General features: G+C 45.1%; 1 protein-coding gene across 1 annotated transcript in view; it reads right to left on the reverse strand.

Annotated features, from left to right (window-relative positions):
- LOC148474658 (vitamin D3 hydroxylase-associated protein-like) overlaps positions 1–20,563 on the reverse strand; it is a 51,378-nt gene extending 30,815 nt beyond the window's left edge. The window contains exons 1-5 of the mRNA XM_088458313.1: positions 20,357–20,563; positions 6,904–7,017; positions 3,433–3,576; positions 3,030–3,163; positions 1,130–1,336 (exon numbers count right to left, since the gene is read on the reverse strand). Of these exons, the coding sequence (XP_088314439.1) occupies positions 1,130–1,336; positions 3,030–3,163; positions 3,433–3,576; positions 6,904–7,017; positions 20,357–20,563 (806 nt within the window). The remainder of the gene's footprint in view (positions 1–1,129; positions 1,337–3,029; positions 3,164–3,432; positions 3,577–6,903; positions 7,018–20,356) is intronic.
- Positions 20,564–27,585: the final 7,022 nt, after the last annotated feature.

The raw sequence follows: 27,585 nt of genomic DNA on the forward strand, positions 1-27,585 counted from the left end.
CGATTCATTATATAGTGTGTATAACCATTTTAAGACTGAGGGGCCTATTCTTCATCAATAAATGGCCCGGTAACCATGCGGAAAGAAGCGCAATCTTCAGACGGCACTTGTTCTTGGATCCCTGCTCCTTCCTATGGGAAGGAGTTCCGGGTATGCGAAAAGGGATCAGTGCGGATCCCTCCACCACCTCCTCAATACCTCCCCGGCGGCTTTGCACATGCGTGACCTCGGGTCACTCATGTGTAGTTCTGCCGACGGGGAGGAGGTTAGTAATGCAGATTCAATACTTAATCATCGGGGGCCATACGGCCACTGATGATGAATAGGCCCCTGAAGCAGTGAAAAACTTTTCATAAGTTGATAAAATGCGCCCGAAGACCACTTGCAGGTACTTGTAAGTTTCCAAGTTTATGACAGACTGAGAGTAGTTGGAAAAGCAGAGGAACTCTTAGCAGCTTTAATCTCTGCACTTTGGGGCCAGTTCAATCCCTTTTATTTGTAGCTTTTCAGTGGATATTAAATAACCAATGAATGGGACTGAATGAAGTTTAGCCTAGAGGCCATTATCACAGAGCTCTGACTTATAGTTTTATAAGATGCTTGAGACAAACTTCTAGAACAAATAAAGATATCATCTAGGTACATGATGAACTGAGATCCCAGAATATCTTAATAACGATATTTTGGAATATTGCCAAAATTGTCTGTGTCCTTCACTGGGGGAATTTCAGGAGGTTGGAAATGAACTACCTATAACTGTACAGATGTTTTGATACAGTCCTACTAGTGATTATGGGGGGAGATGTACTAATCCTTGCAGAGTGATAAACTACTAACCAATCAGCTCCTAACTGTCATTTTTCAAACACAGCCTGTAAACTGACAGGTAGGAGTTGATTGGTTGGTACTTTATCATTCCTCACTGTATCACTCTCCAAGGCTTAGGTCATATTCCCCTATATTCTCAGAGAACTTTATACAACATGATATGGTCATCAAGACATGCTGTCATATTTTAAAGATCAATAGGTGACCTGGAAAACAGGAACTGTTTGGGGTCCTGAGGGTCGAGTTTGAAAACTACTGTAATAATCTATATATAATATATGTATTATTAGCTACAGCTCACCTCACTCTGCTGTGAGTTGGTTTGAATCCGGCAATTCCACAGGAGCTGGACGGGAGACGGATGCTGCCACCAATGTCTGTTCCAATACCAAGAATTGAACCGCCTCCTCCAATCAATGCCCCCTCTCCACCGGAAGATCCCGACGCAGCCTTGGCTCTGTTATGGGGATTTAGTGTGTACCCGTATATCGGATTACTGGTTTCATGGCTTAGTAGAAAATGGTAGAGAAAAGTATTGTGAATTAGTACCGTATATAACATTGCAATAAAATCCTAACACAGAACATGCTCAAAAAGTCTAGTTTTTACAATTCACTTTTCTCCATATACAGCCTATGGTAACCAGTTTATTATTGTTTATTAATAGTTATTTATATAGCACACACATATTCCGCAGTACCTTACAGGGAATATTTGTCCATTCACATCAGTCCCTGCCCCAGTCGAGTTTACAATCTGGTGTATTCCCTGTGCACACACACATACACTAAAATGCCAAACGTCATGGGATAGATGCCAAGTATCATGTAGGTGTCTATCGAGTGTCAATCCCCCAGCCCAAAACAACTTGAACCATGAGTCATCGGACCACGCCACATGTTGCCAGCCTTCTGGGGTCCAATTAGTGATGTCACGAGCCCAGGTGAGTGCGCTGTGTCCGGTGTTATATGGTTAACAGGTTCACAATGGTGGATCTTCTGCTCCCATATCCCATGGAAGCTAAAGAACGCTGCACTGACCTGCTGGATAGGTGTCTGGTACCTGCTGATGGGAGGATTTGGATCTGGCGCAGACCCCAACAGGTCACAGACCCCAGTTGTCAACAAGGCATCATTCAGGCTAATGGTGGTTCCATATTGGTGGGGTGTATTCATGTGGCATGGTTTAGGTTCGCTGGTCTGCCAGAACACGTCATTGACCAGTAGCCACTATGTGGCATTGCTTGATGACCATTTGCAGCCCTTCATGGGCTTCATGTACTTCCACAACGATGGAATACTTTGGCAGGATAAAGTACTGTGTCATCGGCCCCAATTTGTCCAGATTTGATTCGATTAGCATTCAGGAAAGTTCCGATGACTGGTGCGGCCACCACGTTCATCCAACATGAACCCAATCTAGTATATATGGGATGTGGTGGAGAGGTCCATCCGCACCCAAGATCCTGCACCTACATATATCAGGGAGTTGTGGGAAGCTATCCAGACGACGAGTCAACATCTCTCCAGAAATCTTCCATCCAGTTGCTGCACATCGCCGGGCTAGAGGGGGTCCTACACGATACTAGGCACCTATCCCATGACTTTTGGCATTTCAGTGTAGTTCAAGGGGCACTACATTACTGTGATGATAACTACATGCAGTGTGACCAGGACAGTTGCTATAGAGTACAGGGGGTAAATTTACTAAGATGGGTGATGTTGCCCATAGCAACCAATCAGATTCCAGGTATTATCTTCTAGAAGGTGCTAGATAAATGAGAAGCAGAATCTGATTGGTTGCTATGGGCAACAATACTTAATAGAACTCCCATCTTAGTAAATTTGCCCACAGGAGTGAGAAAAACTATTCCCAAGGCATGGATTTCCAGCTACTGTGCCACATATAAGGGACACTATTGGATTTTACTGTAGTTTACAAGTATGTTCTGGAGCTGTGCACTAGTGGAAAATCATCTGGTGCCCCTTTATTATTATTTGTGATGTGATCTGTACTGATGTATTTGTGATGTAATATTGTCAGCCTACTTTTAAAACACTCGGTGAACAGTCTGAGCCTCGTGGAACCCTGAGCCAGAAGGAGTTGCACTAACGGTAAATACCCACATCATATAGACCTGTGGGAAGGGGCTACACATGGATAACTCAAGAGAAATATCAGATTCCCTGACATGTAGTCACCAAAGGAGAGACTGGGGAACATTTGTCTTGGCAAACACAATGGCTCCTTGTTTCTTCAAAACCTTCACAATGACGCCGTCCCCCTCATCCACTTTATCGAGGTACTGAACAAGGCCGCAGGTGGCAGGGTGGCCCTGAAAATACACCAAATGGTTTTGTTACAAGGATGTCCATGCTTCGCAGCAGTTGAGTTAGGTTGGACCGTTCATGAACACACCTGTGTTCAATCAAGGAAATTCTTCAAGCTTTAGAAGTTATTTGAGGACAAGGTTGCTTTAAGTCTCATGGAATTTGCAGTCTTTTCAGATAAAGCAAAATGTATTTATGAAGAACTTCCTCTTAGTAGAATTAGTAGAGTTCAGTGTGCCCCACACCAATAGAGTATACAGAGTATAATAACTACCTTATAACCAAGGTGTTCCTTTATAGAGATGGGGACTCCGTATAGTGGACCCTTCTCCTCTTTCTCTCTCAGTTCCTTGAGCTGAGCCTCACAGTCTGACAGAAATACAGTCACACAGTTGAGATTGTCATTTACTTCCAGAGCCTGTGAGAAGACATTAATCAGAGTCTAGAACAGAGTATTCTATCTAGACAATATTAGGTATATTTCTATCTCTAATGGGTAGCACAAGATTTAGAGTTCTATGCAGCAGTAGTCATGGCAGTGCCGCAATTAACAATCCATATCATGTTGTGTATTAGACTTTTTAACATAGTTATCATAACTGCATATTAAAAAGTATTGTATTGTATTGTATTTATTGTTGTCATCAGCAAAACAAGTTTGACAGACGAAATTACATTGCACTTTTTTAAAACAGTGAATAGCAATCCATGGTAAAGGTTATCACAAACAATTTCGCAAAAATAATAAAATTAAAATTAACTAAAGAGATACAATCATAGCATTCAACATGCGCACAGCAGATGGAAGAAAACTAACCCTCAAGCGACTCGTACGTGCCCGAAGTACTCTAAACCGCTTTAAAGATGGGAGCTTATCAAAAAATTCATGAAATGGATGGCTTGGATCCGATATGATACCTTTGGTTCTCTTTAGAACCCTAAGCCCATAAACATCATGAATAGTTGGCAACTGCACGCCAATGATTTTGCTGGCGGTCCTAACAACCCGTTCCAGTGCACTTCTTTCACTCGCTGTGCAGTTGCCATACCAGATAATGATACCAAACGTCAGAATGCTCTCAATTGAGCATCTGTAAAAGTTTAGCATAGTTACTTTGCTAACTCCCGAGGCCCTCAAACGTCTTAGGAAAAACAAACGCTGTTGCGCCTTTTTAATTAGGGACAGTGTATTTAAAGACCATGTCAAATCTGCCGCAACCTGGATACCCAGAAATTTAAAAGACTCAACTATATCAACATCCTGGTTGTTAATAGACACTGGCAATTTCTGCTCTAAACATCTCCTACGAAAATCAATTACCAGTTCTTTTGTCTTGTCACCATTTAGGAGCAAGTGATTATCACCACTCCAAGAAACCAAATTTTTGATCTCTTTCCTATAATGGGACTCATCATTCCTGCTAATTAACCCAACGACTGCAATATCATCAGCAAATTTGATGATTTTCACAGAATCAGAAGTCGACACGCAGTCGTGGGTAAATAGCGAGTATAATAGGGGGCTGAGAACACAACCCTGGGGAACACCAGTCTTAATCAACACTTCCCCCGACACAGCACCTCCAATTCTAACTACTTGTGGTCTATCAGTTAAAAAGTTTAAAACCCAGTTACAAATAGACCCACTTAACCCCAAGTCAAACAACTTAGATGTTAGTGAGACGGGAATAACCGTATTAAAGCAGAACTAAAATCAACAAAGAGTATCCGAACATAAGAATCCCTCACTTCCAAATGAGCTAAAATAGAGTGAAGTGCTGTAAGTACCACATCATCAGTGCAACGATTTTTCCTATATGCAAACTGAAAAGGATCAAAATCTACTGGGAAAAAAGATTGAATATGTCCTAATACCAGCCTTTCAAAGCATTTCATTATCAATGAAGTTAGTGCAATTGGGCGATAATCATTAAGGCATTTTACTACCCCCTTTTTTGGAACTGGAACAATATTTGCCTTCTTAAAACATCTCGGCACTACACAATTAAAAAGGGACAAATTAAATAAGACCGTTAATATCCAACTTAACTGGTCTGCACACCCCTTGAGGACTTTACCGCTAATCCCATCCGGGCCGGCTGATTTACACAAATCAACCCGACGTAGACATTTAATCACATCATACTCCTCCAACATAAGAGGAGACTCCCCCACCCGGGGAATTTGGGGCGTAACAGAAAAACTATTCTCTTGATCAAACCTAGAGTAGAACAGGTTCAAATCTTCAGCTAATAGATTATTGTCATTGCTAATCACCTCCTTTTTTATTTTACAACCAGTAATATCCTGGATCATCTGCCACAGGCTTCTCGGATTCCTGTTATCATGACTTCTAGCTTCAATCTTTGCGGAGTAACTAATTTTAGCCCTCCTAATACCTTTCTGCAATTTACACCTGGAAGATTTCAACATTTCTAAATCACCAGATTTAAACGCTCTATCACGAGCCTTGAGTAGAGATCGAACTTCCCCGTTCAACCAAGGCTTCACGTTCTTCAAGTTCTGCAGGGACAGTGGTTGTAAGAAACAGTAGGCCCTGGGCAATACAACTGAGGAGTCTTCTGCATTTTCTAAAGACTCCTCCACAGTCTCTAACACTGCACATGTGCAGGACTTTCATGTTTTTTCAAAAACTTCCCAGCAGGCTGTAGGTTGCCGGAGAGGAATCGCACCTCTCATGCGAGTATGCAACCATAGGCATAAAGTAGTTACCGCCATATGAAGATGGCATCAGCTTTCGGGCCAAACTGTGAGAAGCTACATTTTTTAGAGCTTGGAACATAGAGTCTGATCTCAGTCCCCATTGAGAACAACGGTGACTGAGGTCTGCAGTGCTCATTAGCCTTTTACAGGATATTTATGTCATGTCTCCTCCATTATATTGTTGCTACATAACCCCGATACTGTGACTGAGGAGGAGGCACCATGAGAAAGGAAGCAGGTAGGAGTTGCATCTTGAAACCCACTTACACCCGGGGTACTTACTCCGCCCGGCCCCCTAGTTTCATCCCTGACAACACAACATACTCCACCATTCACAACATACCTACAACCTCCAAAAAACACCCACCACCACCACACCCCACACATCCAACCCCATAAGGCATAACACCCACCACAACACAATACACCCCACCAAGCAGAACACACCATACCACCATCCTATTACAATATACAACACAAAGCATAACACTCATCCACCACTAAGCAACACACCTACCCACCACCACAACATGCACAACACAAACTACCACCACCACAGCATAACACCCACCACAACACATCCACCATCACCAAAATGCACTCACTACCATAACACACCCACCCACAACCACAATATACTCAACACAACACAGCACACCCCTTCAAGTATAACACCCACCATAGCACAATACTTCCCAGCAAGCATAACACAGCCACTACCACAACATATCCACCAACCAACACAAACCCACTCACCACCACACCTACCCACCACAACACATGACCCCACCAACCATAAAACCCATCTACAAAACATATCCACTGCATCCACCACACCCTAGGAACCAATATATAATTTACCCACCACCACAGCCCACACCACATTCACCACCACTATATACTGTACCCAATGCAACACCCCCCAACTACCCACATTAGCCAAATAGTATCATTTCTCTCTCTGATATATTTTAAACAATAAGGTGTGTGCAGACGTAGTTGGACTACCCTGGTCTCTGACCTTCTCAACATAGGAATACAGGACACATTCTGGAGAAAGGGATCCATCCTGCAGTTTCTCTGTCAGTTCCAGCAGTGTCAGGTTCCGTATCATTCTGCTGTCCACTTTAGGATTCTGGAAGAATTGTAGAAATTCAGAGTACTGAGGGAGACAAGTTTAAAGGGCGGCACCTGATCAACCATTAGACTGTAGCCTAGGGCATTGGGTCATGAGCCGTGGCCAGCTACTCAGCTACAAGTGCCCCGTCCGGCTCCCTGCACTTTTCTGATCACAGATGTCTTCCACGGACACTGCAATGCAAAAACTGGGAGTGGCAGGGGTAATTGAGCCTGTAGACTAGTCGGATGACAGCCTAGAGGTGATGGTGGGACTAATGGTCATTTATATGTTCTTATATATGCAGCTGTGTTACGGTGTAGTGTGATGTTACCATGGGCCTAATTCAGAGGTGGACACAATGTAGATGTCGATGACAGTGGAGCGATTTTTTTGCTACTGCGCATGCGTCACAGCTGCACCGCTCACGCACGGTTTTTGTTTAGTGATGGCGGACACAATGAGGATTTATTTGCAAGATTAGTGATCATTTGGGGGAGGTAACGGAGGGTGGCTAAAAAACCGCAGGTATTTCGTCACCGTTTTCTGTGTTCTCCTAGTCTGCCACTGCAAATTCGTTCACAGATGGATTTGCCCCGGCCCTGGCGTCTTAGTTGAAATGGACATTCTGAGACACCATAGGGTTGCTGAAATGGCAGCACAGAGGTTATTGGTTCGATTCCCACTACGGCCCTAACTGTGTGGAGTTTGTATATTCTCCCTGTACTTGCGTGGGTTTACTCCGGGTACTCCGGTTTCCTCCCACACTCCAAAAAATATACTGGTAGGTTAACTGGCTCCCCACAAAATTGACCATAGTGTGTATATTTGTGAGCATGTGGTAGGGAACATAGGCCCTCATTCAGACCCACTCGCAAGCGGGCGCACGTACGTTAGGCGTACGTACAAAATTATTTAAATTCAATGGCTCGCTCGTATTTTCTTTCGCATCTAAAATTCCTCCCTAAACTCAGGCGACCCCTCCTCTAACTAACGAGCGTGCGAAATAGCGAGCGTACATCCCCGAAATGGCTTGAAGGGAACGCACGCACAAGTGAAACCGGAAGTGGCCTTGTCAGATGTCGATTACCTGCTCCTTTATTCTGCCTACCTCCCTCAATCGTATCATGCCAATCAATGTATCAATTAGCTTAATTGTTTTTTTTTTTTCAACACAATGCAAGAAACTTTACTCTTGTCCGTGTTTGTGTTTACCCGCAGAATACGTACGGATGGAACATTCGCTTTTATTGTTCAAAAAACATGTGAACCACAATTAAACAATTGTTCTATTGCTGTGGATCCTCGCATATTTTCCGGGGTTCATTTCTTTATTTAAATTTGCAAACGCATGTCACTGCATCAAGCCTATCATAACTCTCCAGAGATTTCTGGCCCTGTTGAACACATGACTCATACACTAACCAATAAAATTGCTCCTGTTAATTTCCAAAATACATTAGCCAATCAGAAATTTATTGCACACTTTATCAAAAATGTTTTGTATGAAAAACTCCATTGCCATCATGAGAGCCTCCGCATTCACCAGGCGCGAGCTGCTGGTGCTTACGGAGGTGATGGATCGCCGTATCACCAGCCAGCCTCCACCCATCACCAACCGGCAGAAGCGCTCCGCGTGTGCGGAGGCACGGTCCCGCCTGCGGTCCTTAGGTTCACGCCGCAACATCGGGCAGCTGGAGCGCAGGTGGTCAGACCTGCAACGGCGAACGCCCCGCTTGCTGGCATGCTTTCGCATGCAGATCCTGGAAAGTAAGTGTTATGTATTGTGGTTTTCATGTTTGTGTTTGTGGGGCAAACTGCATGTGCATGTTTTCCTGTCTGTCCTATTTATTATTTGTCCTCATATCTGCGTGTGCATGTTTTCCTGTCTGTCCTATTTATTATTTGTCCTCATATCTGCGTCTGCATGTTTTCCTGTCTGTCCTATTTATTATTTGCCCTCATATCTGCGTGTGCATGTTTTCCCTCTATTTCTGTTTTTTTCATTCTACTCCTATTTGCATGTTTTTTGTTGGTGGTTTTTTTTTTTTTATTTGGGCCCCGGATTTGCCCAGAAACTAACCTCAATTTGTTTGACATATTTTAGGAGGACAGCCAAGACTACGCCGTCACCGTCCGGCCAGACGGCGTTCCCGGCCACTATCCCCAACCCCCAGCCAACACTCCACCCCAAATATTTCCCCTATACCCCACTCCTCCCCAGCCTTCCAAGACCCTCTCCCGGAACTGTCGGGCCTCCTTCCCCTCCGTCCCACTTCCCCCTCTCCTCCACCCACCCCTCTTCCAATTACCCCCTCCCCGGAGTCCATCATTACCCCTCCCCGTTCTTTGGGGAATGAAGGCTCCTCCGAGGAAGAACATGGAGGGACTTCCGGAGCTCCCGTTTTGGCTCCCGGTATGTTTTTCTTTCACATTTTTTTTAACCACAAACTGTTTGTATGTAATCATGTGTCGTGCCTTTATTCGTGCTAGTTTGGTTTACTTTTGGTGATTTAGCAGTTTGCCTTTACCTCTTCCTGCTGATTTCAACATACACATATCACACCTGTGGGAATTTGTACATAGGCCTTGTATTTTTGGCAGCACCCCCTTTTTGTTTTGGTTTTTTTTTTTTAGGTTTAGGAGTGATTTCGTTGTGTTTTTGTTTTTTTAATGTGGATTCCCTATTGTTTTATTAATCCACACACTTTTCTCACCCACAGAGGAACAGAGGCGTCGACAAGAGGTGGACGAATGTGTTGGCCAGATGCGCCAACATGTCATTGGCATTCTTGTGGGCCTTGACCGGCTGTCTGGCATCCTTCGCCAGTAGTTTTTTTTGTTTATTTTCGTTTTCTAAATAAATTTTTTAGTTCTAATATATGTTCTGGCTCATTCTTTTTTTCCAAAACAAAAATAGTTTTCCCTGACATAAGTAGACTGTTCCTGCAAGGATTTCCCTTTTTTAAAAGTTAGATTGTGTTTTGTATTTGTATGTTAAACAGCCACAAGAAACACATAACAGTAACAATGTCATTTCCCTTTTTGGGTGTAGTGTCAATTAGATATTTCGACATTTTACAGGTTCCTAGTTGGTGTGCAAGCTGCTTAGGCCAATCTTCCAAATCCAAAGGTTTGGACAGGCTTCCTTTTGGTGTGGGTTGGGAACCTGAAAACATATTTCAGTTTACATCAACTGGTGTCAGTACTGGATTACCCCTTAGTCAAATGTAAGGTGTGTTAACCTGGTTACACTTGCTGTTAACGTCCAAAAAAAGGAAGACCATTTCACTCTCCAAACATTTATTCACAACATAAATGAGAAATCAAAGTGGTCACTCCCCAAAAAAAAAAACAGTGATAATCTCAAATACAACACATACAAATAAAATATTTAAATAAAAAAAACAATCAAGAACTGGTTGACGAAGGACCATGCCAACATGATTCCACAAACATGGCGTTGCGATATGGGTTCCAGAATATATGCCCAAAATCACCAGATCCAGGTTTGGTAAGGGTAGCAGGAAGTAGTGAGCGTTGGAGTGGCAAAGATTATGTGAACAAACAGAAGATGGTGAAAAAAATAAAAATAAATTAGATGTTCGCAAACAAACACAAACACATTAGGTATAAACACTGTAGTTTTGGTCAAACTTACCTAAAAAATCTGGCCACCACATCATCGCGTATGGCCCCCCCACATACTGACCTCCGACCAACCTCGGGGGGGCCATCCTCAGGTAAGGCATCCTCTGGCTGCATTGGGACACCACTCCTTATGGCGATGTTGTGAAATATCCCACACAGGACCACAATTTTCGACACCATATCCGGCAAATACATGAGCTCGCCACCAGAGCGGTGGAGGCATCTGAATCGGCCTTTTAAAAGGCCGATACAGCGCTCCACTACTTGCCTGGTGGTTGTAAGTGCGGAATTATACTCACTTTGTGGGCCTGGTGTGGGAGCCAAATAAGGAGTGAGCAGCCAGGACATGCAAGGGTATCCACTGTCTCCTGTGAAAAATAAGAGACAACATCAGGAACACTGTGTATCAAGCTTAACATTGTTATGTACTAAAGGTCTCCACTTACCCAGAAGCCACGCATCACCAGCTTGTAGGTTGGTTAATTTCTGCCATATCCCTGATTGCCGGATGACGAAGGAGTCATGTGCACTTCCTGGTAATTTAGCATTCAGGGACAGGATCTGGAGGGAGGCATCACATACCACCATTACATTCAGGGAGTGATAGTGTTTCCTGTTTCTAAATATTGGCTCCAGCCGTGCTGGAGGCTGAAGTGGTATGTGAGTACCATCCACAACCCCTATGATGTGTGGGAAGCCAGCTATTTGGTAAAAATTGGCCTTGGCCACACTAAGGGCACCCATATCCAAAGGCATTTGAATAAAATGATGGAGGTGCTTGAAAAGTGCCTCCATCACTGCCCTCAGGATCCGGGAAAAGGAGGATTGGGAGATGCCCGCCACTATTCCCACCGTTGTTTGAAACGATCCTGAGGCACAGAAATGTAACACCGCCATAAATTGCGTCAGTGGTGGTATTGCTGTTGGACTGTCAATTTGCCGCTCAAGATCACTTTCTATTAATGAGAGAGTGTCTATGATGATTTTGGGAGGTAGACGGTAGCGTCTTAAAACCTCATCATCGGGCATTCCAAAAAGGGTGACACGTGTTCGAAATATCTGGGGCCTTGCATGCCTACGATGCCTACGCCTGGGATGAGATTGAGGTTGGTCGGCTTCCGGGAGCATGGCCAGAACAATCCGCCCCAGATCAACCTGAAATTCAAAGATTTCAAAGTAAGGCTTTTGACCCACCCCAAAACTATATTAAAACAACTTAGCTTGATGATACCATCCATTGCTGCTTACATGCCGGGGTATTGTCATGATACGTCCAAACTGAAAATAAACACCAAAATTACTTGACACATTTCACTCTGTGCATTTTTGTTTAAAAATTTTGTGCTAGACCAAAGTTAAAATATGCCAAACACCCATTTAGCAAAACCGCAAAGCGAAATTTAACACAGTACATCAAAACGGGTCGAAATGTTGACTCAAAAAGCCAAAGATAAACCACCAAAAAGTTAGAATGATTATTAAGCTGTTTAAAATGCGCTAATTAGTTCGCTAATACAAGTCACAAGAGTAACTACTAAAAATGCGCTAATTAGTTCGCTAATACAAGTCACAAGAGTAACTACTAAAAATGCGCTAATTAGTTCGCTAATACAAGTCACAAGAGTAACTACTAAAAATGCGCTAATTAGTTCGCTAATACAAGATAAAAAATGGACTTACCAAGAGCAAATATCTAAGATGCAAAATCAAAAGGTCTTTGGGGTCGAAAATAAACAAAATCTAAAATAGAAAAAATTAGGGATCCAAAAATTACAAAATATACGAAACACAATGAAACAACAACTGAACAAAAGTTAGACTTCACAAAACTTACCAAATCAAGAAACGAGGTCCCAAAAATATAAACCAACAAAGATAACGGAAAAAAAAACGCAAATCTAACCAACAAACGAATCTCCAACCGCCAACTCCTTTCTACGCAATCAATAAACTCCAGCCAAGATAACCTCCAACAATCCAAAAACGCCACCTCGACTTGAGACACACCAAGTCATAAATAGTGTTTCGTTTCCCGCACAAATTAAGGAGGGATCATAGGGCCGCACAATCAATGATGCGGCCGCAAAATAAGGACGCATGTATAAATACGTCACGAAAACACATTCAAATTCTGGTGTATTTCTTGTTTGGACCTCAGACATGGCGACAGACCAGGGAAAAAATAGCCAAGAGTCAGGCGGTAAGTCTTTCATGCATTTTCTATCAACGATTAATTTGAAACATAAGATTAGGCAAGTTGTGATTTTGTGAATTCTGTAAATTTACACAAATAGGTGAGGAGGATGACATGGAAGAGGCTGCTTGGCCCAGTATTCCGGCCAAAGCGGGCAAAAAAAAAAGTCAGCCACATTTCACAAGAAAGGAGATGGAGGTTTTGATCCAGAAGTGTGTGGACATCCTGCCACAGGCAGACAGGAATATGAGTCTAAGCCAGAAGTGGAGAATGTGGGAAGAGGTAGCCGTTGCTGTCAATAGAGTGGGTGACTATGTCCGTCTAGCCCGGGATGTCAAACGGCGGTAAGTAAACCCTTGCCCCCCCTAAAAACAAACCCCATTTTAAACCAAAGGATAATGGCTTCCATTTTTCCCCACAGATGGGGCGACTTCAAATATCGCCTAAAGCAAAAACTCGCGGACAGGGCTAGGCATGCAAGGGGGACAGGTGGGGGTCCCACCCCTGTGTCATTGGAGTTGACGGATTTAGAAGAGCTGGCACAGGGGTGTGTGCAGCCTGTGGAGGTGTTTGGCGTGTCCAACATGGATACGGACATGCCAGACTTTGCGGCTCCTCATGTTGGCCCAGGTAAGTATTGTGATGTCACCAACTCTGAAATGCTATTGTGCCAATATGTAGATTCTAATGTGACTCTTTTCTAATTTTTCCAACAGAGACACAGGTGGATGAGTCTGCTCCAGAGGGAAGCCTTGGCCGCAGAATTTCTGCTGGCTCTGCAGGGGAGGAACCAGTACATCCGGCTGAGGACCCTGCAGAAGCCAGTCCAGGGCGTGCCCCCTCGCAGGCAGTGGGCCTCCTCACAGAACTCAATTTAAAATCGGATTTCCATACGGAGATTCTGCAGAGGATGGACGCCAGTCTGATACGGGTGGCTGAGGCCCTGGAGCAAAATGCTGCGGCCAACGTGACCATTGGTCAGGCCCTGGCGGAAAATACCAGGGCCAACATCCGCATCGCCGATGCCCTGGAGCAGCTCGTTCGCCAGCACATGGTGGAGCCGACCTCCCTTCCTGCCGGAACATCAGGATCCTCCACCTCTGGCACAACATCAGCCAATCCTCCAAATGTGCCTAGCCCTGTGCCTAGTCCAGAGGCCACAACATCTGCCTCTGGACAGGCCAGCCCGATGGCATCCCGGACCCGGTCTGGCGCCCACCCTCCCCCATCCAAACGGGCGAAAAAACGGTGACAGCAATGGCGACTTTTCCCACACTCCTTCTGTGCTTGGCTCATATTCCTTTCTGGTCAAAACTTCCCTCTCCTTTCTTGTGAAATGTTTTTAATTTATTTTTGTACGTTTATGTTAGCAGTTATTGATTATTTATTTTTGATAAAAAGTATCTTTGCCAGAAAAAAACAAAACAAAATATTATGCCAATTGGTTTGTGTTTAAACAATAAATTTATGTTAAAAATCTGACATTGTATTGTGACATTATTGTACAAATGGGTTACATTTAATCCTGGCCCTAAAGGCAAAAAAGGACACCAAAAACCATTTCATTTTTAAAAAAAAAAGGCCTCTTGAAGGAACGTTTAAAAAATCACATAACGATGCAAATTCCACATTAATAAAAAAAAGGGGAGCTAATTAAAACATGATGACATTATTGTCACAATAGGCCATAAACAACAAATTGAGGCCAAAAAAACCCCCAAAAAATGTACGCCAATTGATTGTGTAATTCTGACATTAGCAGGTATGATTTCCACCTGCGTACGGTTTTGTGCTATCCCAATAAACTGCTTTCCAAACACATACCAAGCCGGTTTTCAATACAACACTAATTGCTTTTGTGACCACCCGCGATTAATCGCTGCAACATCATGGAGTCCCGGGACGGAGGAGAAGGCCATCGCCAATGTGGTCGAGTAATCCAGACCCTAAACTGTGCGAGCATTTTGAAGGGAAAGAGGATGTTCCAGTGACGTATGTGATGGTCCGAACACATTTGACGTTCGCATCTGCTAATGTATGTACGCCCCAAAAACGCCTCGCCACGCCTGCGTTTTTCCATCTCCACCCCCGTCAACACCCAAAAACGCCCTGTTCTGTCAATCACATTTGACATGTCACTTCCTGTACGCTATTTTAGGAACGAGAGAAAAAAAGCTCGCAATCTGCCGTACGCACATGCGCAGTGTAACACCGACGCATGCGCGGTTAGTCAACATCGGAACGCAACGAGCGTACTGTTGGTAACGTGCGGCTCTGAATGAGGGCCATAGATTGTAAGCTCCACTGGGGCAGGGACAGATGTGAATGGTAAGATATTCTCTGTAAAGCGCTGCGGAATATGTGTGCGCTATATAAATAACTGGTAATAATAAATAATAAATGTTCAATGGTGTGACTGAAGCTCCTGATGCTGCATGTGTTGTACGTAACGCAAGTGGTGGATCTGAGCGCCGGCGGAGGGTGTGTCTGTACACAAGACAGCAGATGAGTCGTTAGCACATTTTTGCAAGTCCGCTGTCTCCACCTCTGAATATGGCCCTCTGTGAGGATACCTGGAAAACATGCACTGTTAGTGCGTCCAGAGGCCTGGAGTTGGGAAACCGTGTTATAGTGGCTATAGGAATCATTATATAGAATAGGTCATTGTGCTGTACAGTATGTATTCTGTGGATGGTGGGTGCAATTCCCAGGTACTTTGCTCAGCCCGTGTATATGGATAAGTGCTCAGTATCACTTTCATATCCTTTGCGCAGTTGTCAGAATCTGTCTGTATTCTGCATGCCCATATTTACAGATGATAGCAATTGCAAAGCAAAGTGACAGACTATTCTTAGCGCATGCACACTATCATCATTGCTTATGTGTATGGAGCCATAAAATGTGACACCATGATGCCGGACAGTCAGAGTTACAAATCATGCAAATACAATCACATAGAGGGCCTGACTCAGAGCCACACGCAATGCCGGAGGTATTTTACTGCTTACGGGATCGCGGTTGCAGGTTGAGACACGTCCACTGGCATATCTATAACATACTTGCCGACAATCAGCTCCCTCCTTCCGGGAGGGAGCTGATTGTCGGCTAACAGCAGGGGGCGTGCCCGGGCCATGACATCACATTTGGGGTGGAGCCGCGTGATCGCGTCACCGTGGTCCCGCCCCCTCTTCACAATGCCGTTTTGATATTAACTCTGCGGGGGGTAGGGAGGGATGCCGGCTTCCGGGAGGCTTGCCTGCCTTTCCGGGTGGCCGGGAGCATGACCCGAAAATTGGGAGGCTCCCGGCCAAATCGGGAGGGTAGGCAGGCCTGATCTATAATGGATGCAAGGTGTGTGGTGCACACGGGTCCAGGGGAGTCCACACACCGCACACCAAGCACCCATATAAAATGACTTACTGCTCCGTCAGCCCGGTGCTGGCTGCAGAGCTGCAGAAATCATTAGGAAACCGGCCACCACGCCCATTTTCCAGTGATTTGCGATTGCACAGTAGAGACATCCCGGGAACGCGTGCGGGCGCCGTTACCCCGGAGACCTGCGAATGCGCAGTAGACTATGGCACAATGTCAGAATCTACTGCACCCCGGAGAGGAGGGGGTCCGACGATCGGAGCCTGCACATGGGCCCCCTCCTCTCTTAAACCGCCTCTGGACAGACCCCAAAAAAGGTCATGTTCCACCTGCGTTTGAGTCGCAGGCCGCCCACAAATGGTCCCTAATGGTCAAACGTTTTGCATATAAAGCCTCACTGGAAGCGATCACAGTACTGGAAATTGACGCAAGCGCAGTGCGACTCAGACGCAGGCGCAGACTACCGATTAGCGTTCAACTTCATAAACATCGGTACTGCATACATCTCGGAATCAAGCCCTAAAGACGGATTTCACTTTTAAATGTGGGTCTAAAAATTGATATAATGCTTTTAGACAATAGAATGCTGCATACAGTCCTCCGCTCCTTAATACACTATGACCAGGTCAATTAAATTCCTTCCCGAGAGGCCTTCGATAACACAAGACAAGCCATTAACCTAATTCACTCAATTCTTATGCAGAAAAGACCATCTTTACTTTTAACATTATACACTGGGAAATCGCATAGCTTATGGCCTTTTCTGTTTAGGGTACTCTAGTATTTAGGGTTTTATTTTAAAATGCCTAATTCTACAGTCTACCCAAACCTAATTCTGTATATAAACTCGGTGCATATCCAGAGTGCTGTGTACACGAGGTCGTTGGTTTAGTGTTTGGAAAACATTAGACTGTTTTTTGGCATCCCGTGCTCTGAGCTGTAAAGCAATGGATTTGGCAAGAACCAGTTCAGAAGCCTGGAAAACACAATCATGATCTCACATGTTTGCTATGTAAAAAGGATAGATTGTCATGCAGGGGTGTAGCCAGAGCAGTGGCGTAAGTTCATCCCAGATGCCCGGAGGCAAGTTATAATTTGGTGCCCCCTGTCACAGACGCTGACACTGTAATGTAACATTTCGCAAGCAGAAACAAGAAACACCGGCAGTTCCACACAGAGTATAGGCATGCCAGGGAGGAGAGAGACGGAGAGTTGTGGGTGAGGGGGGCACCGGACGTGTTACAGTGACAAAAGAATCTTCTGAGGAGCAGCAACACCAATGAGTAGGGACAGGCTATAAATAGACGGATGGGGCAGCTGACACGGAGCTCTCCACTAGTGTATAGTGGCTTCTCAGGTGCCAGGAAAGGGTGCCATGTATTGGGTGGCTGTGACGATACACTCCGGGTAGCTTTAAGTGGGGTGAATATATTGTGGGCAATGGACGAGGTACCCCTTCAGTGCTGGAGCCCAGTGGCAGGCGCCTCCATTGTCTCCCATAGTTCTGCCCCTGAGCCAGAGCTTTGTGGACCCCATAGTAACATTTTGAAGGGGCCCTTCCCCAATGCTTCTAGAGAGACACCTTTCTCCACAGTGATTGTTTATTTTATGCCCCATAATATTGCCTTAGTTCATTTTATGCACCATACAGTAATACGTACTTGCCAACTCTCCCTCATTGTCAGGGAGACTTCCTGAAACAGTAGCAATCTCCCTGTCTCCCTGAAGAGCCTAGCAATCTCCCTAATTGTGCCTTACCCCCAATATGAAGCTGTTATGTTTAGAAAAACAGAGATATAAACATTCAAATGGGATCATTAGTATCATTTCCCTGCATTGGTTATAGGGCAAATGTATGAAGCTCTGGAAAGTGATAAAGTGCAGAGTGATAAACGACCAGCCAGTGGCAGAAGTCGCGGGGACAATGGAGTCATTTGCCACTGGGCGCCAGCCCTTAAGGGGGCACCCGGCTCCATTGTCACCCAGCCGTTTCGTGTCCACCTGTTGCAGGGCTGAGGAGCCGCATGGAGGAGGACCGATGCTGCCGATCGGTGCTCCACCTCCATGACCTGCTGCTGCCGGAGAGCTCAGTCTTTGGTCGCAGATGTCATGTAGCATGTGACCGCCGCGACCCTCCTGAGCACCATACGCACACAGACGGGAATTTCTGAGTAAACAGAAAGCCCCCCTGCCCGCCAATCAGTAACAAACACGCCAGCGATGTGTTTGTTTTAGCAGCCGATGAGAGTCAGACAGAGTCTCATTAGCTGCTGTATCCACAGAGGGAGCCGGGTGGAGCTCACTCATGAGCTCCGCCTTCTGGCTCCCGCAGTGGTGATGGGAGAGACATCATGACGTTTCTCCCATAGTGCCAAAAGGGAGGACAGAGGAGTGGACAGTGGTGGGTGCAGGAACGGGGATTCAGGTAAGTAATCTGTGTGTGTCTTGTGTTACATCTGTAAGGGGTACTGCATAGGGGGGACCCACTACTGGGGGCACTATATAACAGGGCACTGCATAGGGAGGACCCACTACTGGGGGCACTGCATAATGGGGCACTGCATATGGGGGACTCACTACTGGGGGCACTACATAATGGGGCACTGTATAAGGGGCACTACTGGGGACACTGCATAGGAAGGGCCACTACTGAGGGCACTGTATAAAGGGCACTGTATAAAGGGCACTACTGGGGGCACTGCATAGGGGAACCACTACTGAGGGCATTGTATAAGGTGCACTACTGGAGGCACTGCATAGGGGGTCCATTACTGGGGGGCACTACATAGGCGGGCACTGCATAAGGGACACTACTGGGGGCACTGTGTAAGGGGCACTACTGGGGGCACTGCATAGAGTGACCACTACTGGGGGCACTGCATATGGGGCACTATTGGGGGCACTGTATAAGATGCACTACTGGGGGAACTGCATAATAGGCACTACTGGGGGCACTGCATAGGGGGACCACTGTATAAGAGGCACTGCATAGGGGACACTACTGGGGGCAGAGGAACTGCATAGGGGGGCGGCAGCAGCTAGGACTGGCATAGGTGCTGGGGGGGGTAAATTTTAATTTGGGGGGGCACCAACATTTATCTTGCCTCAGGGCACCTGGGATGAAGTTACCCCACTGCGACCAGCCACTCAGCTCCTAACTGTCATGTTACAGGCTTTATTTGCAAAATGACAGTTGGGAGCTGCTTCGTTGGTAGTTTATCACTCTGCACTTTATCACTTCCCAGAACTTCATACAACTGCCCCCATCCCTATGGCTACATGGATTTTCGGAGGAGTATTAGTGTCTTGCCATCAACAAATAGATCTTATCATTAATTGCTTTTGGGCTCGCTTAAATTTGGATGTAAGTCAGTTATATGACACGCCTCTCAGATGTAGCAGTACACGCCCACTTTACCACCGCGCTCATAGGTGCTGCTTTCACAATCTCCCTGAAATGCTTTTTCAAAAGTAGGCAAGTATGCAGTAATATTGCCTTAGTTCATTTTATGCCTCATAGTAGTGCCCTGGTTCATTTTATGCCCCCAAAAAGTACTCTAGTTCACATTATACCACACAGTGCCACCTTCATATTATGCCACATTGTATTCCCCACAAGTTCACAATATGCCACATTGTAGTGCTGCCAGTATACATTGTGCATCACTATGCCTCCAATGCATATTATCCACACAGGGGGCATGGACCAATCCGCTCTAACCTTAGGGGGATACTTCCTATTGCAGGATCTTCTTTATTTCGGCACACTATCCCTAGGGCTGGGCTTACCGATTAGCTCAGCTGTGTCTGTAAGCGTGATACAGGATTGTGGGAGATGGATCATACCAGTGTGGAGCTTTACTGAAAGGTAAAGACAGAGATAGCCACTAACGAATCCCCATTTCAGGCCCAGACAATAGTACAAACCCATTTTCTTAGCAGCCAATTTTAGGAACTTGGTATACAACTATATGAGCTGGGTCCAGGCCCCACTAAGCCTCTGTGGCCCATAGCAATGGCACCCCTTGCACCCAATATATCTACACCCATGTTGGCAAGGAAGACAGAAGGTTTTTGGATTGTGGACATCCTGCCCACACGTAGCGTGTGTATAATAATTTTTTATGGACCATACAATACCAGTTTGCAGAACTTCTCCACCTCCTGCTTCATGAACTGCACACTGGCCTCTCTCCTCTTCCTCTCCTCTTCCATTCTCCTGCGGATACATCGTCTCTTCCTCCACTTCAGCCCGTAGATTGACACAACCAGGATGCAGCCCACGGTGGCCAAGAGCTTGCACTCCAGCAAGTGCTCTGAGAGGATCCGAGTCACCTTCTCCCGCATGGTGCTTACAGTATCTGTGTCTGAGCTGGCAAACAACTGCTGGTTTTTATGCTGCAAAGGTTTGGCCAAGTTCCAAGACAGGCTTCCTGTAATAAGTTCTCATAGGCAGTGCAGGGAATGAAATGGGAGCACTGCCACTTACATAACTATAATAATGTGAGCAACATTTATACTGGGATTTTCTCCTGTAACTCAATCATTATAATCAGACTGGCAGCCATGACAGCGTCACTCACACCCCTTAACTAAATAAACTCTTTTTTTTTCCACTAAATGAAATCATACAGCCATTGTCAAAACTTTACAGAACTTTGTGGCCTATTATGGAAGATTCAGTAATTGATGATCAGTTTTTTATGATGTTCAGGTACTCAGGGCTCTGTTCACCATGTTAATTATTGGGGTCCGAATGTCCGCACAATGTCAGAATGGAATGCCCCATCCATCGGTCACCCACTATCATGCTTTAATAAAAGATTAAAGTTAATCTGAAACACTGGAACCATATTAAAGGTTTCAGCGGGACTCTATGTGAAGTGAGGTCCCGTCAGTGCCGCCGTGCTGGGTTAAATATATATATATATATATAAATAAATATATATATATATATATATACTTCCCAACGGTGTGGCACTCCTGGACGACATCACTCACTCAGACAGCGGCATAATACAGCAACGTTTCAGTGCCTGTTTATTAGTGTGGCACTTTCATCGGGATGACAATATACAACAGTGTGTCCTACCTTAATATAGGCAAACACCAGGTGAACGCCATTGCTAATTGCGGGACCTCGCACCCGATCAGCGGCGCATGTGGGATGATGTCATCAAACCCCGACTCACACGTGGGTATAGATGTCATGTCCGTGCACACCGTCACCATAGTAACATCATACACAAAGACAGAAGGCTGTAAATATAATTATAAAAGATATAAAAACATTTGGTTTGCTGAACATATCACCTATATCAAATACTTAATGTATCACACGGCACTGTCATATATTAATATGCAAAGCTCTACGCATAACTATTAATAGCTACTACAGCAACCAATCATAGTATGCTATACTACTTCATGTATAATACTAGGGCATATGCTATCACACATATATTGTAAGACATGTATATGGTTTGCATAACCACGACATAGGATCACCATCGTAAATTCTACCAATCTAATACACTACCCATAAAGTAGATATAGGCATAGCTACCAGCTCCTAATATTATACTACTGGTCACACGTAAATCACGTGGACCTATATCATATTGCAGCAAAAAATAACATACTCCTCAAACGATATGTATATATAGCACAGCAATATGACCTTGTTAAACTCGTACTACAAGAATAACCCACATAACCTATCTGCATATTTACCTAATCAATCTGACAGGAACCAGCCCCATACTACATATCCAGGTAACCAACGTACCAAACCTACTATAGCATGGGAAAAAAAATAAGTGTTACATGTTTCAGAGGGGGTAATCGACCACTGATGTTGTTACGCAGAGAGACCGAGTGGATTTATAGACTTGGTACCATGCACCCTAGGGGACTTAATGAGCATTTGGGCATGAATTCCTGTCTGTAAAGGATTAGTATACACTACTATTGGTTAGCCAAGGTCCCTTGACACCATGTTAGTTGACAGTTCTTTACTTAATTTTTTTGCAACATAAATCCACTGTCACCCGTCTATCCAACAGAATCAGTTCACGTGCACGCTCAAAGTTCTCCTCAGTCAAATCAGGCTCCTTCTTCATGGCTGACACTTGTGCAACCTTTGAACTTCTTTATCCATTCTTATATACACTTCTTCGCGACAAACACTTTCTCCATACTGTACACAAAGTCTTCGTTAAATATTGGCACCAGACACACCCTCAGACCGCAAAAAATGAATCACTGCACGCTGCTCTTCTTTCGTGCAAATCACAATTGGGGCAGCCATTTTTTCTTGCACTGCAGTCACAAATGAACTGGCATAACATGTTCAAACCTGCACAGCAGTGACTGGGGAGACTGTGACCTGATACGGAAAATGTTGATAAGACAGACAGAAGTTTTAATATGTGTGCAGACTCATGTGTGTGTATATATATTATATATATATTGTGATAAAAGCACTGGAAAAGTCTGAAATGGTTTCTATGTGTGTTCCAGATTCCTGTCCTGTCTGTTTGAAAATGTCGGCTTTGGTGAAAAGCCGGAATGGGTCCTGGGGGTGTGTATGTGAGGAGAGGGAGGGCTCAATCCACAGGCCACTCCAGGTGTTGGGTCTTTCAGCTTGGTAGCAGGTTCATTAGGGCTTGCACCTGGAAATGGCTGATATAAGCTGGGTTTAGTTGTGGCTGAGTGTCTCACACCTGGGAGAGCAGGCCCGCATGCTAGCTTGCTCTGAGACACTGTTTGATACAAACCTGTAAGTACTGTGGACGTGAACTTGTTTAGTGTTCTGATAGTGAGGGAACCTACTGTCTAGTTAGAGCCCGGACGGGCTAGGATTTTGTTTATGTTTTATTTTATTTATGTGTCTGGTACAATAAAGACTGGCTCCGACCAGCTTGCACGAGAACCCCAGAACTGTGGCCTGTTTCTCTGGCTGCTGTGTGTGTAGAGAGAGAGTCCATCTACCCCAGGAGAGGGACCCCTATCCCGACTGTGTCACTATATATATATATATATATATATATATATAAAAATGCACTCATCCATAGCCTGCAGCATGCACCATATACATTAAGTCTGAGGTGCATGCGTGTACCACAGCCGCTATTATGGTACAGATGACCATGTGGAAAAGTGGACCAGTAACAGGAGTAAGACTAATGAGAGGAGGCATGTCTAGCTGAGGGTACCCAGCAGACGCCTAGTTCATTTGGGGCAGAATAGGAACAGAAACAGGATAAGTATGATGGGAGGGGGTGAGGAGGGGCCGAGGGGGCGGGATGGGGTGGCTAAAGCAGCTGAGATGACCCATGTCCATTTACTAATACACAGGTTCTCAAACTCAGTCCTCAGGCCCCCAAACAGTACTTGTTTTCCAGGTCTCCTCACAGAATCACAAGGGAAATAATTAGCTCCACCTGTGGATCTTTTATAATGTGTCAGTGAGTAATGAATACACCTGTGCACCTGCTGGGTGACCTGAAAAATGTGACCTGTGTGGGGTCCTGAGGACCAAGTTTGAGAACCACTGTACTAGTATGTATACTGTAATAACTTAGTAATTAGCTGGTAGATGGGTGTCAGTGGTGCAGTGTCTAAGGTGCTCAGTCAGGGTCCACGCATCTTTTCAGGTATAAATAAAAGATGTGTTTTACTGTCAGCATACTGTAGATAGAAAACAACAAATGCCTAGCCCCTATTTAGGGCACTGACTCACTTCATTGCCCAAGGGCATTTCTAGAGATGAGGGGGCCATGTGCAGTCTCCATCACAGGCCCCCTACTCTCTCACCGGCGGCCAGCAGCGCACTGAGCGGTGCGTGGCCAGCGCCGCACGTATAGACTCAGGGCACTAGAGTGTGCCCAGAATCTATAGTGTATGAGCAGGTCACCAGGAAAGTGGCCGCGGCGGCCATTTTCCCTGTACTGCGCATGCGCAAAACGACAAGAAAATGGCAGTGGCGGCCATTTTCCAGATGTTTTTCAGTGCTGACACCGGCGCCTACATGGGACTCCAGAGAGAAAAGTACACTATGGGTACAGGGTGGGCGGTGCAAGCCCCCCCTGTACCCAGGGGCCCGTGTGCACCACACACCCTGCACCCATTATAAATATGCCCTTGTCTTCACCCCTGACTAACCTTGGGCAGCTAGTCTGCAAATAAAGTCATAAAGTCTCTCTCTGCTATCACAGGCTCCGGCCTAGCTTTCACAGTGGGCCTCATTTATCAACGAGTTATAAAACTTGCTGCATATGAAAAATGGTGCTCCATCCAATCAGCTCCCAACTGTCATTTTTCAAGCAGATGACAGTTGGGAGCTGATTGGCTGAAGCACCATTTATCATACAAAACAAGTTTTATCACTCATTGTGAGTGATAACATTTATTGATAAATGGGGCCCAATGTTTCTCTTATGGTCTTCCCTGCCTCCTGCAGGTATGGACACTGGCTTCCTTAGCCTGCAGCTTAGCTGCTTCAATGTGACACAGTCTGAGAGGTTTGTGGTCCTAACTGCCTCCTGCAGGTCTGGACTCTGACCCCCTAGCCCCCAATGTCTTGACTTAGCTTCACTGGGCTCTCTGGCTGTCACAGTCCCACTTAGACTGTCTCCAATAGCAGCCTGACTGGTCTGCCTTCTCATCAGCCCACACATGGACTCTCTCCACAAGGCAGCCCATAGGTGTGGCAAAACAGTATTTCTACCCTGTGTGGGCGGATCTCTCCTGCCTCGCACAGAATCTGCTGCTCACCAGCGCCATCTCTAGTTATACTGCCACAATAAATATTTTATATATATATATGTATGCATGAGTATGCTTACTATGTTTACCCCTAATTCTACAAGGAACACCAAGCCCAGTTTCAGGCAGCTTCCTTTCTTGAAGATACTGTAGTCTTTGTGAACATCCTAGCACAATATAACTTAGCATCATAAAAGGCATTTGTGCTGCAGGCACACATTTTAGCAGTTTATCAAATTGAATATATATCCATTCAAATAATACTTGCATACTCTCCTTGAATGGCCAAAAGGCTCCTGAAAATCAGGTGCCTGGAAGAGTGGGCACGTCTCCCGGAGCAGCCCCAACAAATCTGCGGCTGCCCACCTCTGAGTGTAGTGGGTGGTACAGATGGGCGATGATGCAATTCACGTTGAATCGCTTTATTATGGCCTCGGTATTGTCTAGCAAGGGGTGGGGCCATGATGATGCAATTGCATTGCCACACCCCTGTAGTATTGACCCAAAGGTCACAAGTATTTTTCAAATGCATCTAAAATGTGTATTTATTATGTGGTTTTGGTGTCTCCCTACTGTTAGCAGAGTATTATGGTGACAGCACATAGTAGTAGCAGAGTAGGATGGTGACAGCAGATAGTAGTAGCAGAGTAGTATGGTGACAGCAGATAGTAGTAACAGAATAGTATGGTGACAGAAGATAGTAGTGGCAGAGTAGTATGGTGATAGCAGATAGTAGTAGCAGAGTAGTACGGTGACAGCAGATAGTAGTAGCAGAGTAGTACGGTGACAGCAGATAGTAGTAGCAGAGTACTATGGTGACAGAAGATAGTAGTGGCAGAGTAGTACGGTGATAGCAGATAGTAGTAGCAGAGTAGTACGGTGACAGCAGATAGTAGTAACAGAGTAGTACAGTGACAGCAGATAGTAGTAACAGAGTAGTACGGTGACAGCAGATAGTAGTAGCAGAGTAGTATGGTGACAGCAGATAGTAGTGGCAGAGTAGTATGGTGACAGCAGATAGTAGTGGCAGAGTAGTATGGTTACAGCAGATAGTAGTAGCAGAGTAGTATGGTGACAGCAGATAGCAGTAACAGAGTAGTATGGTGACAGCAGATAGTAGTAGCAGAGTAGTATGGTGACAGAAGATAGTAGTAGCAGAGTAGTATGGTGACAGCAGATAATAGTAGCAGAGTAGTATGGTGACAGTAGATAGTAGTAGAAGAGTAGTATGGTGACAGTAGATAGTAGTAGTAGTAGTGTGACAGCAGATAGTATTAGCAGAGTAGTATGGTGACAGAAGATAGGAGTAGCAGAGTAGTATGGTGACAGCAGATAGTAGTAACAGAGTAGTATGGTGACAGAAGATAGTAGTAACAGAGTAGTATGGTGACAGCAGATAGTAGTAGCAGAGTAGTACAGTGACAGCAGATAGTAGTAGCAGAGTAGTATGGTGACAGCAGATAGTAGTAGCAGAGTAGTATAGTGATAGCAGATAGAAGTAGCAGAGTATTATGGTGACAGCAGATAGAAGTAGCAGAGTAGTATGGTGACAGCAGATAGTAGTAGCAGAGTAGTAGGGTGACAGCAGATAGTAGTAGCAGAGTAGTACGGTGACAGCAGATAGAAGTAGCAGAGTAGTACGGTGACAGCAGATAGTAGTAGCAGAGTTGTATGGTGACAGCAGATAGAAGTAGCAGAGTAGTATGGTGACAGCAGATAGAAGTAGCAGAGTAGTATGGTGACAGCAGATAGAAGTAGCAGAGTAGTATGGTGACAGCAGATAGCAGTAGCAGAGTAATATGGTGACAGCAGATAGAAGTAGCAGAGTAGTATGGTGACAGAAGATAGTAGTGGCAGAGTAGTATGGTTACAGCAGATAGTAGTAGCAGAGTAGTATGGTGACAGCAGATAGTAGTAGCAGAGTAGTAGGGTGACAGCAGATAGAAGTAGCAGAGTAGTATGGTGACAGCAGATAGTAGTAGCAGAGTAGTACGGTGACAGCAGATAGTAGTAGCAGAGCAGTACGGTGACAGCAGATAGTAGTAGCAGAGCAGTACGGTGACAGCAGATAGAAGTAGCAGAGTAGTACGGTGACAGCAGATAGAAGTAGCAGAGTAGTACGGTGACAGCAGATAGAAGTAGCAGAGTAGTACAGTGACAGCAGATAGCAGTAGCAGAGTAATATGGTGACAGCAGATAGCAGTAGCAGAGTAGTATGGTGACAGCAGATAGAAGTAGCAGAGTAGTATGGTGACAGCAGATAGCAGTAGCAGAGTAGTATGGTGACAGCAGATAGAAGTAGCAGAGTAAAGCTGTCACAGATAGGTGTATTGGAATGTGCTTAGTGCAGTAGTCCTCCATATAAGAAGATAAACCCAGGTACACATTGGTATTGGTGGTGGTTAGTTCAGATTTGGTGATTAACCAGTACTTAAATTTATTGTAATCTGGTAAAATGTTTGACATGCTGCGGCGGTTGGGGGGCAGGGGTGTGGCTGCCCACTATTCCCGGAAAGGGGGGCATGTCGCTCCCATTTTCTGAGAGTGGCGAAGTTAGTGTCTGCAGCTGCCAGGACCTGGTCAGGCTGTGGTAAGCTTCA

Source organism: Taudactylus pleione, unplaced genomic scaffold, assembly GCF_031769625.1.
Source record: "Taudactylus pleione unplaced genomic scaffold, aTauple2 ptg000824l, whole genome shotgun sequence".
NCBI classification, from domain to species: Eukaryota; Metazoa; Chordata; class Amphibia; order Anura; family Myobatrachidae; genus Taudactylus; species Taudactylus pleione.